The sequence below is a fragment of the Fukomys damarensis genome, unplaced genomic scaffold (assembly GCF_012274545.1).
Source record: "Fukomys damarensis isolate Sample0158 unplaced genomic scaffold, DMR_v1.0_HiC HiC_scaffold_16, whole genome shotgun sequence".
NCBI classification, from domain to species: Eukaryota; Metazoa; Chordata; class Mammalia; order Rodentia; family Bathyergidae; genus Fukomys; species Fukomys damarensis.
In genome coordinates, this window is record NW_022900928.1 from 126146152 (window position 1) to 126159368 (window position 13217).

The following is a 13217-nucleotide window of genomic DNA, read 5'->3' on the forward strand; positions in this document are numbered from 1 at the left end:
TATATATATATATTTAGAATTCCTGCAAACTTCAGTCTAATTTTATCAGAATCACATCCCCAGGGTTCTTTCCTAGTAATTTTCTTATTATTGAGACACACTACGGGACACTTAAATGAGGAGAGGTTTATTTTGGCTCGTAGTTCTAGTCCATGATCCTCTTGCTTCAAGACAGAAACAGCATGGTGGAAGAGCCTGGGGAGAGGACAGCTGCTGTGATAGTTAGGAAGGAGTGAGAGAGTGTGTGTAGAGAGGAGCAGGGGAGGGCGATATATCCTTCCATGTCATGCTCCAGTGACCTACCTCTTCCAACTAGACCCTCCCATCTAACAGCACCTTTGACTCTGATGCATATAGCACCCCCACAATTCAATCACCTTCCAAAATTCCCACCTCTGAACACATGAGGCTTTTGGAGTATATTCTACAACTAAAGCATAACATTCTACCTCTGGACCCAAAAGGCTTATGTCTATCTCTTTATACAAAAGGCATGTAGTCCATCTCTAAGAGTTGCCGAAGTTTTAATAATCTCAGCATTCTCAAAAAGTTGAACTCCAAAGCCTCCCCTAAGAATCCAGGCAAACTCTTAGCTGTGAGCTCCTAGAAAAATAAAAAAGAAAGTTAAACACTTACAACATGCAATGGCACGGGATAAACAGCCCCATTGCAAAAGGAAGAAATAGGGGAAATAGAAAGAATTCTGATCAAAACAAGACCAGTGCCCAGAAGAGCAAACATAAAATCCAGTAGCTCCATGTCTAGCACCTGGGGCAAGTTGTAGTAAGATATGAACTCCAAAGAGCTTGTGTGGCCCTGCCCCTATGCAGTCCTCATGACCTCTCTCTTGGGCTGACTCTACTCACTGCCTTCATCTTTCCTTGGCAGATACTCCATATTTATGGCATCTACAACTTCCTATGATCTCTGCTGCACTTTCAGCTTTACCCTCACAGCTTCACATACGGCCCTCTCAGAAGCATACTGTATGGCGTACAAGGCTGCCTCCTAAAACCTGAGTGGACACCTCCTTGCTCCCCTGATTTTTGTATTGTGCATGTCTATAATACCAGTACCATGAGGATGATGTGAAGGTCTCTTGGCAGCAAGAGCAGTTGGTAGGCCCTCGTGGATCATGGCTCTGAGTTCCAGGATGGCTGAACTCCAGGAAACTATTTCTTAATTGGCACTGAATGAGCTGGACTCCCTAAGGTTCTCTTCTCAAAGCAAAATCTTTTACTTTTGTGCCTTTGAGCCAGCTAAGGATAAGGTCTTGATGATTCCTGTAATGCCTTCAAGGCATCTTTCCTAGTGTCCTAATGCAAAGTAGTTGGCTTCCTTTTAAAGCTAATCTTTTCATCCAAGCTCTCCTCAGCCCCAACTTTATAGGTTCCAACTTTGCAAACACTTCTTTTCTGGCTATGAGCAATGTTATTTTAATTATTCAGTTCTGGATTTTTTTTTTCCTGAATCTCATGGTAGATATGACTGAAAGCTACCAGCAGTATCCATGGCACAGCCTGAATGTTGGGCTGTCTTGAAATCTGCTTTACTAGATGAACTAGTCTACTGTTGTTAATCTCAATCTCCTGCACTCACTGAACATGGGCAAAATGTAGACAACTTTTCTGCCAAAATGTAGTACATTTGGCCCTTAGTTTAATTCTCAAAGGACTTCTTGCTCCAAGCTGAGACATCCTGAGCCTGGCTTTTACTATCTGCATTTTTATCAGCATTCCTGTTTTTACCCTCTGACCAGAATCTTCTATCAAACTAGCTTTTAGCATTTTGGGCTTTTCTAGCACACATCTCCAAAACTTTCCAACTCTGCCTGTGAACCATTTCCATAGACTTCTTTTTTTTTTTTCTTTTTATTGAGTTTATTGGTACAATCTAGGTATACAATACAGTTACATTCATCATTGGGATTCTGTACCTTTACATAATAGGTCTTGATTCTCATTTTTTCCCCTTATCCCTGCCCTCCCTTCACCCCCTCCTACCCTCCCCATTTGCAAACACTTTATTTCCATTTTTCAGTTTCTCATATTTTTTTCCTCTCCCTTATTACCTTTCCCCCACCCTTCCCACTTTCCCTACACATTTAGCCCTTTACTTCATATTTCACATTATTAATTATCTCATTAGGATCCTGTGTACTATTATAGTTTTTCACACCAAAGAAACTATTCGGTATTCAGTTAAAGAAATCTCTGTATGAACATTAAAAATAGGGAATCCTAAAATAAAACTAAAAAGGAAAGTAAAAGAGAAAAGGCAATGATGTAAGATTAAAATAATCCTTAATTCTGGAGATGAAAATGGTCCCTGAACATATTTAAATTGCTTCTTGCTCTTATAGTCTTATCTTATTCTTTTTTTTTCATTATTTAGAGAATACTTTATTGTTTCTGTAATCAAACCCACGTAGATATGACCTTACATATTTAGTACAATGTGTTACCCCTGTATACATGGAAAAAAAATAAAAAATAAAAATAAACAAATTAACATTTCTAGACCAATATGGCTGTCCATTTCTGTACAATGCCAACTCAACACAGTAAATTGGGAAGACAAAACGAAAAGAAACAAAGAAAAGAATAATATCCAGAAAACATCAAAGTTCTGTTGCTGTTGTGGTACCTGGCACCATTTTTTTTATTAGCATCTTAATCATCATCTGGAAAGAGAACATTCTAGAGTAATATCATTAAATGTAGCTCTGATAAAGCATGGTCCCTACTATGTATCATAAAGCAGGTATAAGATATTTTACATTCATAGAGGTATGATACAGTACCATCCTAGATCAATAATACTAGAATCAGTTTTGGTTTGAAATTTACTTTGTCTGCAAATAAGATTGCTGCCCCTGTTTTTTTCTGGGCTCCTGTCCCATAGAGATTGTTTTCTATCTTTTCACTTTCAGTCTCTGGGCTTCTTTTTGCACTAGGTGTGTTTCTTGTATACAACATATTGTTGGATTTTGCTTCTTATTCCATTTTACCAGTCTATTTCTCTTGATTGGTGAGTTGAGGCCATTGACATTGCTGGTTATAACTGATATGTACTGACTTATTATTGACATGTTATTGGCCTTTTGTTGACTCTTTTTACTTTTTCACCTTCTCCTTTTAATTTCTTGCCTTGCCTATTTGATTTGCTCTGTTGGGCCTCATGGTGTTGTTGCCTTCATTGTCTTTTTCTAGGATCTTGTTTAGAATTGCTTGTAGTGCTGGTTTGGTATTCATGTAGTTTCTCAGGTGTTCTTTGTCGTGGAAGTGTCTTATTTCCCCATCCATTTTGAAAGAGAGTTTTGCTGGATACATCAGTCTAGGTTGGAGGTTGTTCTCTTTTAGTACTTGAAATATCTCATTCCAGGCTCTCCTTGCCCCAAGGGTTTGTGTTGAAAAGTCTGCTGTGATTCTGATGGGCTTTCCTTTGTATGTGATTTGTTTCTTTTCTCTTACTGCTTGTAGTATTTTGTTCTTCTGTTGGGTTTCTGGGATCTTGATTATTATATGTCTAGGTGTAGATTTTTTTTGATTGTAGCTAGTTGGGGTCCTATATGCCTCAGTTATCTGAATGTCAAATTCTTCCCCTCTGTTTGGGAAGTTTTCTGTCATTAATTCTGCAAACAGCTTTTTTAAGTCATTTGTATTTTCTCCTGCTACTTCATGTATTCCTATCAGTCTTATGTTATTCTTCTTTGCATCATCTAGGAGTTGTTGGATCGATTTCTCATGATCTCTTACTGTTTTTAAGAGACCTCTCTTTTCATGGTCACTGACTGCAATCTTATCTTCTATATCTGAGAGCCTATCTTCGCATTCTTTTATTCTGTTGCGTACACTTTCAATAGAGTGTTTAATCTCCTGGATATCTGTTTGAATCTGTTTTATGGATTCCATTTCTTTCCTATGTTGGGCGTTTATTTTTTCCATTTCTTTCTTATGCTGGGCCTTCATGGCTTCTATCATGGTCCTGAGCTCATCTATTTTTTTGTCAGTTTCTGCTCTAGAGTCTCGAATCACGACTTCCATTTTGCTCACTATCTCTATGGTTATCTGGGAAATTATTTCTGTTTTGAATTTTTCTAGAGCCTGATTGATCTGTTTTGTTACTTCCTGTGCTTTGAGTTCAGGGTGTCCTGGTGGTTCACTATTGGCCTTTTCATCCTCATTTGCCCTACTGTTTGCCATTGGTGGACTGGAAGTCTGTCCTTATGTCTTGCTTAAGTGTTTTCTCATTTTTATTTTTGTTGTCGGACTGTCCTTGGTTTAATCTCTGGGTTATCACCCAAATCTTCCTGATATATTTGCGCCCTAGCTTCTGCGTCTCTAATGACCCACAGACATTCTCCTCTTCATAACATCAGAGAAACAGCTCATCAAATCATCCGCAATGCTTTATCCCAACTGATACAATCAGCAACACATTAAGATCAAGCACAACTTGGACACTGACCACCTGTGGTAGTCACTAGTCTATCACCCTTAAATCATTTGAATTAAATTGAAATCAAGAAGCAGTCCAGAACATGTCTGCAGTGAACAAAATTTCAATATAGTGTATTTACCATTTAATGGCTCAGACAGAGCGAGGATGCAAGACCCCTGATCTCAGTTAGCTGATGGCTGAACCCCATGACGCTGACTGACCTCAGGCTGCAAGGCCCAGATTGAGTTCCCCAACCTTCTGAATGGTTGAACTCCACAACGTTCTATTACAGGTTTCCCACGCCCTTTCTTTAAAGATGTTCAAAGTTGGAAACTCAGAAAAATACCCTTGATGACCACCTCTGTCTTTTCAGAGTGGGTCCAAAGACTGACACAGGAGGTCTGAGAGTGCGGGGGAGGGACTTATGGGGGTTTAGGGGCGCCCATGCAGCTACCTTCCTGGCACTTGAGCGATGGCGGCTGGGTTGGGAGCAGGCGTGGCTCTCCTTCCCGTGGTGGATTGGGGCCCAGCCTACCTCCCTGCGCTTGAGCAATGGCTGCATAGACTTCTAAACCACATAACCAAGTAAAGTCACAGTAATGGCCAAAACCTGGTAACAAAATCTCTTTTAGTTGCCTTCTCATCACTGAAACATAATACTCAACACCAGCAATTTAAAGGAGGAGGGATTTATTTTGTCTCACAGTTCCAGTCGGTGGTCCACTGGCTCTAAGGCAGAAACAGTGTAGTGGAAGAGCCTAGGCAGAGGACAGCTGCTCATCCCATGACAGCTAGGAAGCAGAGAAAGTAGGAACAGCTTCTTCTGACCAGATCTCAACTCTTAACAGTACATTCAGCTCTGATGAGTATAGGTAGTACATGATCCAATCATTTTCCAAAAGCTCCACCTCTAAACACATGAGGCTTTGAGGGGACATTCTAGATCTAAACCATAACATACTCTTCTTTTATTGTATGGAGGAGGGCCTTGGAGACTGATAAATTTATAAGTCTCCTCAAATTATTGTAATGTTCAACCAAGAAGAGAATCACTGATCTAGGCAAATTATTAATATAAATGAAATTCAAGAAGAGGATTTTACTTAAAGGAGTAAAATTTTTCAATGCATTATATATTTATTATAGACACCAACATATCTATATCTACATATCTGGTACACTTCCATAAATAACTAATATAAACATATATTATTTGTTGTAGACCATTACAGCTAGAAGCAATCTGAGATGAAACACAAAGTCAAACTGTATGTCCTTGGTATCCCATGGTTTTGCTTGTCTTTCATCTGAACTCCCTCCAAAGTGCTAAATACAGACCAGGCCAATAGCAATTCTCTGCTGAATTATGTAAAAATGACCAGGTGGCTTTATTTACTTTTGAGGCTTAGACATCTAAGAATGTTTCCTCCATGATTAGTCTAAAAAGGTGGGTGACACTTCCTAATATTTATCCATGTGATAGTGGGAGAACAAAATTCTTTATTACATTTTGACTATTATAATGTCACTCAAGAGTACAAAAATGGACAGGGGAACATTTATCCACTGTAACTAAATAATTAATGTTATATATTTGTAGGTCCTACCGGTCCCCCTGGAGCTCCTGGAAGCCCTGGTATGTCCCTGATTTGTGGAGTACAAATAGAAGTACCATTTCGAAGAGTACACTGCTATTAAGTTTGTATTATTTATGCAAGACCAATGTTGTATTGATTAATCTAAGTATATTTCTATCTTCTTGTTATTTTTGTAGCCAGTGGTGGGAAAGAAAGCAGAAGTTAATACAAATTGATATATAAATTCTCCTTTTTACTTCTCAGTGGTTTTAACTAAGTATAAGGGCCTTATTGTCAGGGAATTTTCACAGTAACTTTGGGGTAGGAGTTGAGACCTTGAACCTCAGAGAAGGGACAGAAACAGGAAACAATAACATTACAGTAACTAGGTTGGCTGAAAACAACAGTTTTCATTATATATCACAAGTTGCATAAGGATGCCTAAGGCATATTTTTCTATGAAGTTTTAAATTTGAATGTGTGAGTCATTCAAATGCTTTGCTTTTGAGAGAGGAAGAATAGGATTAGGAATAGGTCTACGAGGGACCATCAATTAGAACTATACTGCATTTATTTCAAAGAAAACAAAAATAAAAAGGAAAAATATTTTATAAATCAGTATGGTGGGTTCCCTGCTATTATTTATATATTTTTCTTTTAATGCTGTATATTGAACTATTTCCTAATTTTGATTCTTAATTAAAAATTAAGTAGATCAAAGAACTAGATGTAACTATAATCACACTGTAAAAAATGCAAATGTATAAATGGAAAAATGTATGTGCATACATAGAAAAATGCACATCAAACTGTTAATGATGGGTCTCTATTTAAATTGGAATGTGCAAAAATATATTTTAGAAGTCTGACCAAAGATTGAGGCCCCTTGGCCAAGAACAGATCCCAGTGAGTGGAAAATTATAAGTTTGGAAACACATGTCAATCAGATGATTAGCCTTTGCGCTCGAATAATAAGAAATGATTAGGCATTACCTCAGCTGGTTTCTCAGCCAGTTGGTGGTGATATCTCCCTTCCTAATAGTTGAAATGTTTGCAGGGCAGAGACTCAAAACTGCTCCCTCCTCATAGCTCTATGACTTTAGGATTAAGGTGAGGCTTGTAGCTCCTGTGTCCTGACTTCTTTCCTCAGAGAAGCCTGCTTTCCCTGCCCTCTTTTATGCCTATGACAAATGGCAGGAATTAAGTTCAACTACAACTCTTGGTCTCTTTCCATTGGGGCACTAACTTTACTCTCTGATTTTAAAAATGAGCAAAATAAAATATATGGAAGAATTTCTCATGAGTCTTTATAAACGAAAAGTCTCTAGTGTCCCTCAAACTCTTTTCAGTTCCTCATAAAACGATACTTAAATTACATGTTAGAATGGGATGCTCTGCACCTTGACTCCCTATGGTCTAATTTAACAAGGCCATGGGTGAAGGAAGCAAGAATCTTCACCTTTTATTTTATATGCTTTACATATTCCTCAGTTGTAAATAAGAATGTATCACTTTTTCAACTGAAAAATAAATATGTATTAGTCAGGAAAGCAGTGAGAGTACCAGAACTTATTATTTTCTTGTAGGATCATCAAAGCCTGGCTTCCAAGGAGCCCCTGGACAGCCCGGCCGGAAGGGAAGCAAAGGGGGGCAAGGCACCCCAGGAGAGGACTCTGTAGGACCTCCTGGGTCCCCAGGCCATCTTGGTTCATCAGGCCCTGCAGGGCCACCAGGACCTCCAGGACCTCCAGGTAAAGATGCATTAGGGGAGCCCTTGGTGTACATTACCCTGTGACAGGTGTTTACAGATCAGGGACAGTAAACTGCACTCCCCACTCACCATTGGTCTGTGTGGATTTTATGAACCATCTTTCCAGTGGCGTTTCATGTCAGAAACTGCGCTGCAGGGGATGAGTTTGCAAATGCCCTTGGGTCTTCGCCTGAGTTCCTCATAAAGCAGAGCAGGGGAAGGCAGGAACAAAGGAGAGAAGCAGGCAAGGAGAGCTGGTTATCAAGTTGGCCTTGGCCGAATGCAACTGCTTGTTCAGCCCCTACAGTGTATCTCCCAAGCTGGCTCAGAACAGTCTGTCCCTGGGGAGCAAGAGGCAAGAATTTATCACCAGCTCCTGCTTCCCACGGGCCACAGCCTTGTTTTGCCCCACAGGACGGGGCTAACCAATGCTACCCCCAAAATACGTATACACATTTTCAGGCAGTGTGCATGATTCGCTGGGCATCCCATGCCTCAACATCAGAGGGAAACAGCAGGACAGGAGGCCAGGGGTGATGTCAGGTGAAGTGAGTCAGAGACCACAGAGCTCTGCGGCCAAAGGGTCTGACATGCTCTGAGACTCATGGCAGCTCATAGGTGCAATAGATCTTTGCGAATGGAGAGACCAGGGATTTGTCTGGATTGAACCCAGGGCCTTTGCACTAAGCTATATCTCCAGCCCTTTTTCATATTTTACTTTTTTAGGGGGGTACTGGGCATCGAACTCAGAACCTTACGCTTGTGAGACAGACACAGTACCACTGAGCTAAATCCCCAGCCCTTATATTTTACTTTTGAGACAGGATTTCACGAAGTCACTAAGTTGGCCCGGCTGGGCTCAAACTTGTGATATTTCCACCTCAGCTTCCCAGAGCGCTGGAGCTACAAGCATGCGCCTATACACCCAGCTCACTGCTGTACCTTATTACCAGTACCCTGAAGGCTCTGTGGTTCATATTCCTGTCTTCTAAAAGACTTCCTAGGAATCTTACATATGAGGGGTTTTTTTATTTGTTTCTTTCAAAGAGCTATTTGTTATTCATCGAAAATAGGGTTCTAAACTTAGAAAATCCAAAAGAATAACATGAAAAATTCTTAATTCATTATCCCATTAATAAAAAAATAATATCCAGGTATAAACTTATCTAGCTAGTAGGGGATAAATGTGGAAAACAAATCAAAACAATCAAATTAAGGGGTGGGGGTTTGGCTCAGTGGTTCTGCCACCTGCCTCACTAGGGCCCAAGTTTGATCCCTGCTACAAAAACAAAAAATTAAAACTCTTCACTCTATGCAAGGGATTTTTTTTCAAAAAAAGCAATTTCAAGTCTCTTTCAGGATGTTTAGCTTCTTTGTGATAAGGCTGGTGATCAGCTAGTGAACACTAGAGCTGAGACCAGACCTGGGGCCTGCAGGAGAGCGGCTCCCTCTGCCTAGATCCTCGAAGGCTGACTTTCCCCTCTCAAAGCAACACCTGTCTGTCCTTCAGGCTGCAGCTTCAAGTTCAACTCCCTGGAGACTCACTGAGCCCACACCCCACAGTCCCCACGCTTATCCTGACTATAGTCCAGTTTCCCCAGCAGGAATCAAAGCCTTTTACAAAAGTTCAGAGACTGTGTCTTGTTTGTGTACTATAAGTGCTGGAATAGTTTAGATGCTCAAATTATTTGTTGAATTAGGTGTGAACAGACTCTGGAAATGTAGTAAATACATACAAATATAGATAAGTCTGTGTAAACTGCCATCAGATTTGACTGCTTCAGGATGAATATCCAAGCATCTTGTCACAGAAAACAGCTAGGTAAAGTGGTGCATACCTGTAATCCCAGCACTTGGAAGACTGAGGATCAAAAGTTTGAGGCCAGGGCCAGGGGGTTTGGCCACCTGCCTCACAAGTACAAGGTCCCAAGTTTGATCCTTGGAAAAAAAAAAAAAAAAAAGTTTGAGGCCAGCCTGGGTGACACACTGAGTCCCAGGCTAGGATGGATTACAGAGCAAGATTCTATCTGAAAAAAAAAAATGCAGAAAATTAGATCATAAAATTGGCATTCTTTTCCTAGTTGAGCAAGCATAATATAACACAGACCATGTTCTGATGAAATATTTCCACTGTTATACTGTTGCTCGGAAATTTGGGGCAGCTATAGATAGTGTTTGTAAATGTTGCTTTCTACCAACATTATATTTGAAATATATTTGAAATGGCAAGGACAAAAATTAGATCACAGAACACATCGTAGCAGTGTAAGAGGATGATCTGTTTAACATAACATTACAGTTAGCAGATAAATGTGAATGACTTTAAGAAAGACAAGTTTAATTGATGTGAATAAGCAATGAGGAGATGACCTGATCTGGTGCCAGGATACATTTCCTCCTCTGTATGTATTCAGCATCTGCAGTATATCGGGAAAATACACTGTATCCAAGATAGGAGCATGGAATCTCATCTTGGCCTCCAGATGCTAACAGAATGGCCTTGGAATAATTGGAAACATTGAATGAGATAACATAGGTTGGTTATCTAACAAAAATATCATATAACGAGCTTTCAAAGAACAACCATGTCTATATCAAAGAGTGCACACACATATACACATGCGTGTGTATGCATCTGTAACATGGAGGGAAGAGCTGGTCAGCATGCATTAGCCTTTTTAGTGCCAGATAAACTTCTAAGGATTTCTGATACAGAGATGATAAGAATGCCTATAAAATAATGTATACATTAAAGCATTTTCTAATTGGGGGAAAAAAAAGCACACAAAAAATGCCTTTGGTGTTTTCTTTTTATAGGTGACATCATCTTTCGCAAAGGTCCACCTGGGGACTGGGGACTGCCAGGCCCACCAGGGTCCCCAGGAATTCCAGGAGTCAGTGGGCCCAAAGGTTGGTTCAATGAATAGTGCTTTTCTGTGAGACTGAGCCATCATTCTCACCAACCTCTCCCTCCTGAGTGATCCTAAACAGCAGTCAGTTAGGGATGATCTAAAAGAATTAGCATGCATCTAGAAATCAGTGATTCATTTAGCGTAAGTTGTTGGATAGCCTTCGAATGTGCATTTTACTCTACAGGTAAGGAAAGAAACCCTGAAATAGTCACTGTTTTGTGCTGAATTCTTGCAATTTCCTCTGTCAGAACTGTACAGCTCAGAACCAAAAACTAATCAGATATATAGTTTTTTGTTATGAATAAGTATAATGTCCTAGGTGATTTTCATGATGCAAAAAAATTTTAAGTGTAACAAATGATTGTATGAATGGGAGATTGCTATCCTGAGGACTTTGTGTGGTTTCTAAGTAATGCACACATACTCTTATTGCAGGAGAACCAGGCCTTCTGTGTGTACAATGTCCTTGTATCCCGGGGCCTCCAGGTCTCCCAGGATTTCCAGGGTTAGATGGTGTCAAAGGAATCCCAGGTATGAACAGTGTGCTCACAAATTTGTGTTTTTGCAAGGCTGTAAGAGTAAACTCATTTGGAAATTTTAAAAAATGGTATTATACTGATACATGTCATGATAAACTTGGAGAAATTGAAAAGCATACTCTGTTAAAATAAAGTCAGCCCAAATCGTATAAAAGCTGGTATTTTTTCCTTGATCCAATTTAGTTGATGAAAATTAGCAAAATAGTACATTAACTGGGAATTGTGGACCCAGATTCCAAAGCAGCATGTAACTTCAACAAAGCAACCATACTGAACATACATGGCCTCCTAATCCACTCTCTCATGTCCTCCTTTTTGATAAAGGCATGGGCATATGCAGCATTTCACCTTCTTCTTAAGGATACAAGTGCAATAAAAATTACAATACTGTCCTTGTGCTGGGGACAATATGGAGTGGGATTGCAGGACACAGAAGGCACATTTAAAGTGGGCATGAATCGGTCAGCTCAGCCTGCTGTACTTTCCAACATTTTAGGCTCTGTCTTAATAAATCTTCCACTTTTTCTTGAGAAGAAATAAATCATTATGTTCATCTGAAATCTCAAGATTTTAGAACCTAATGGTGTCCATTAAACCAATTTTTGAAGGAAAGGGGGAAAAAAATACTTCATAGACCAAATGACTGAGGGTACATGAAGCCCGTCTCAGGCCTTCCCTTGGCAACCTCTCCGCCCAGTCAGGACTTTCCACATCACCACTGTGACAAGCTGCCCTTCCCTTGGTCACAAGACTGGCCGTGGGCAGAACTTGCAAATAGATGAAGTCCTTCTGTGTTGGTTTATTTCCTCTGTCCCTTCTCCTTGGCTGCTCTGGAACTTTCCTGAGTTATCACACCCAGTCTGGATTCTTCCATCAGCACCTTGGTCTTCATACACCACTCACTTTATTTATCATTCACCAGAAAGTGTCCAAGTCACGGAGCCCTTGGTCAGTGTGTATGTACTGGGCTCATTGTCTATGAGCCTCTGTTCCTTTATTTCTCACGTCAGTCCCACAATAGGCACTATCATGAATCCCATCCAGCAGATAGGAAGCTGAGGCACAGTACTAAGGGGCGGAGCTTGGAATCCAAAGCAGACTTTCTCCAGAGACAGGCTTTTGCCTTCATCACTCAGCTTCTGCGATGTCACCTGCCTCCTCTGGGCCTGTCCTTTGAGAGGAGTCAGCTCAAAGGTCTTCCTAGCACCCTGGAGGCAGGGCGTCCACATTCACACTGCCCATAGATGTGTGCCAGGGTGTAGGGTCTTTTGGAGGCTGAGTCAGTACAGAGCAGAAGAGTTAATGTAGGCTAAAACAAAAAACGGAGGAAGAGCGAGAAAGGAGACAAAGAACAAAAGATTTTTAAAATCTAGTATTCCTGTACTTCTGTTGTGTCTCACTTCCAGGCCAAGGTGCAGGGTTAGACCAGTTGCGTTACTGTGTTTAGTTTCTACACATTTGACCTGGACAGTAAGAGCTCAAAGAAGTTAAGCAATCGGCACAATGCTTTGGGTTGCTATAAAAATATATCCTAGCTCAGTATCTTGCAAAAAGAAAAGAGACTCCAGATAAGCATCTAACTGACCTGCGAACCATCCAAGAGATCATTAGAAGGATCATCATCCCACAGATATTTAAATACCCGTCACAAATATACAATTGCACGGTCAAATGCCATTTGACAAAGAGATCGAAAGCCTCTGAAAATGTGCCCATTTGGCCCTGTAGTTAGACTTTTTAGAATTTATTATATAAACTTGGAAACTAACTTGGAAAACTAAATATCCAGAGATATTTATCATAGCATTGTTTACAGTAGTTAAAAGTTAAAAAAACAAACAACACCTTAGTGTCTAAAAACACCAGTTAACTAAACAAATATGGCTCATGGCTCATCCACACAATAGGCTAAGTAGCCATCTTAAATGAAGTAAAAATCTGTGTTTATTGACATGTAGGGAGTGATTCCAATGTAATATATATAAGGTAATATATA

General features: G+C 40.1%; 1 protein-coding gene across 1 annotated transcript in view; it reads left to right on the forward strand.

Annotated features, from left to right (window-relative positions):
• Col4a3 (collagen type IV alpha 3 chain) overlaps nucleotides 1-13217 on the forward strand; it is an 82230-nt gene that overhangs the window by 30465 nt on the left and 38548 nt on the right. The window contains exons 21-24 of the mRNA XM_010611959.3: nucleotides 6044-6079; nucleotides 7607-7771; nucleotides 10588-10680; nucleotides 11118-11213. Coding sequence (XP_010610261.1) covers nucleotides 6044-6079; nucleotides 7607-7771; nucleotides 10588-10680; nucleotides 11118-11213 — 390 coding nt within the window. The remainder of the gene's footprint in view (nucleotides 1-6043; nucleotides 6080-7606; nucleotides 7772-10587; nucleotides 10681-11117; nucleotides 11214-13217) is intronic.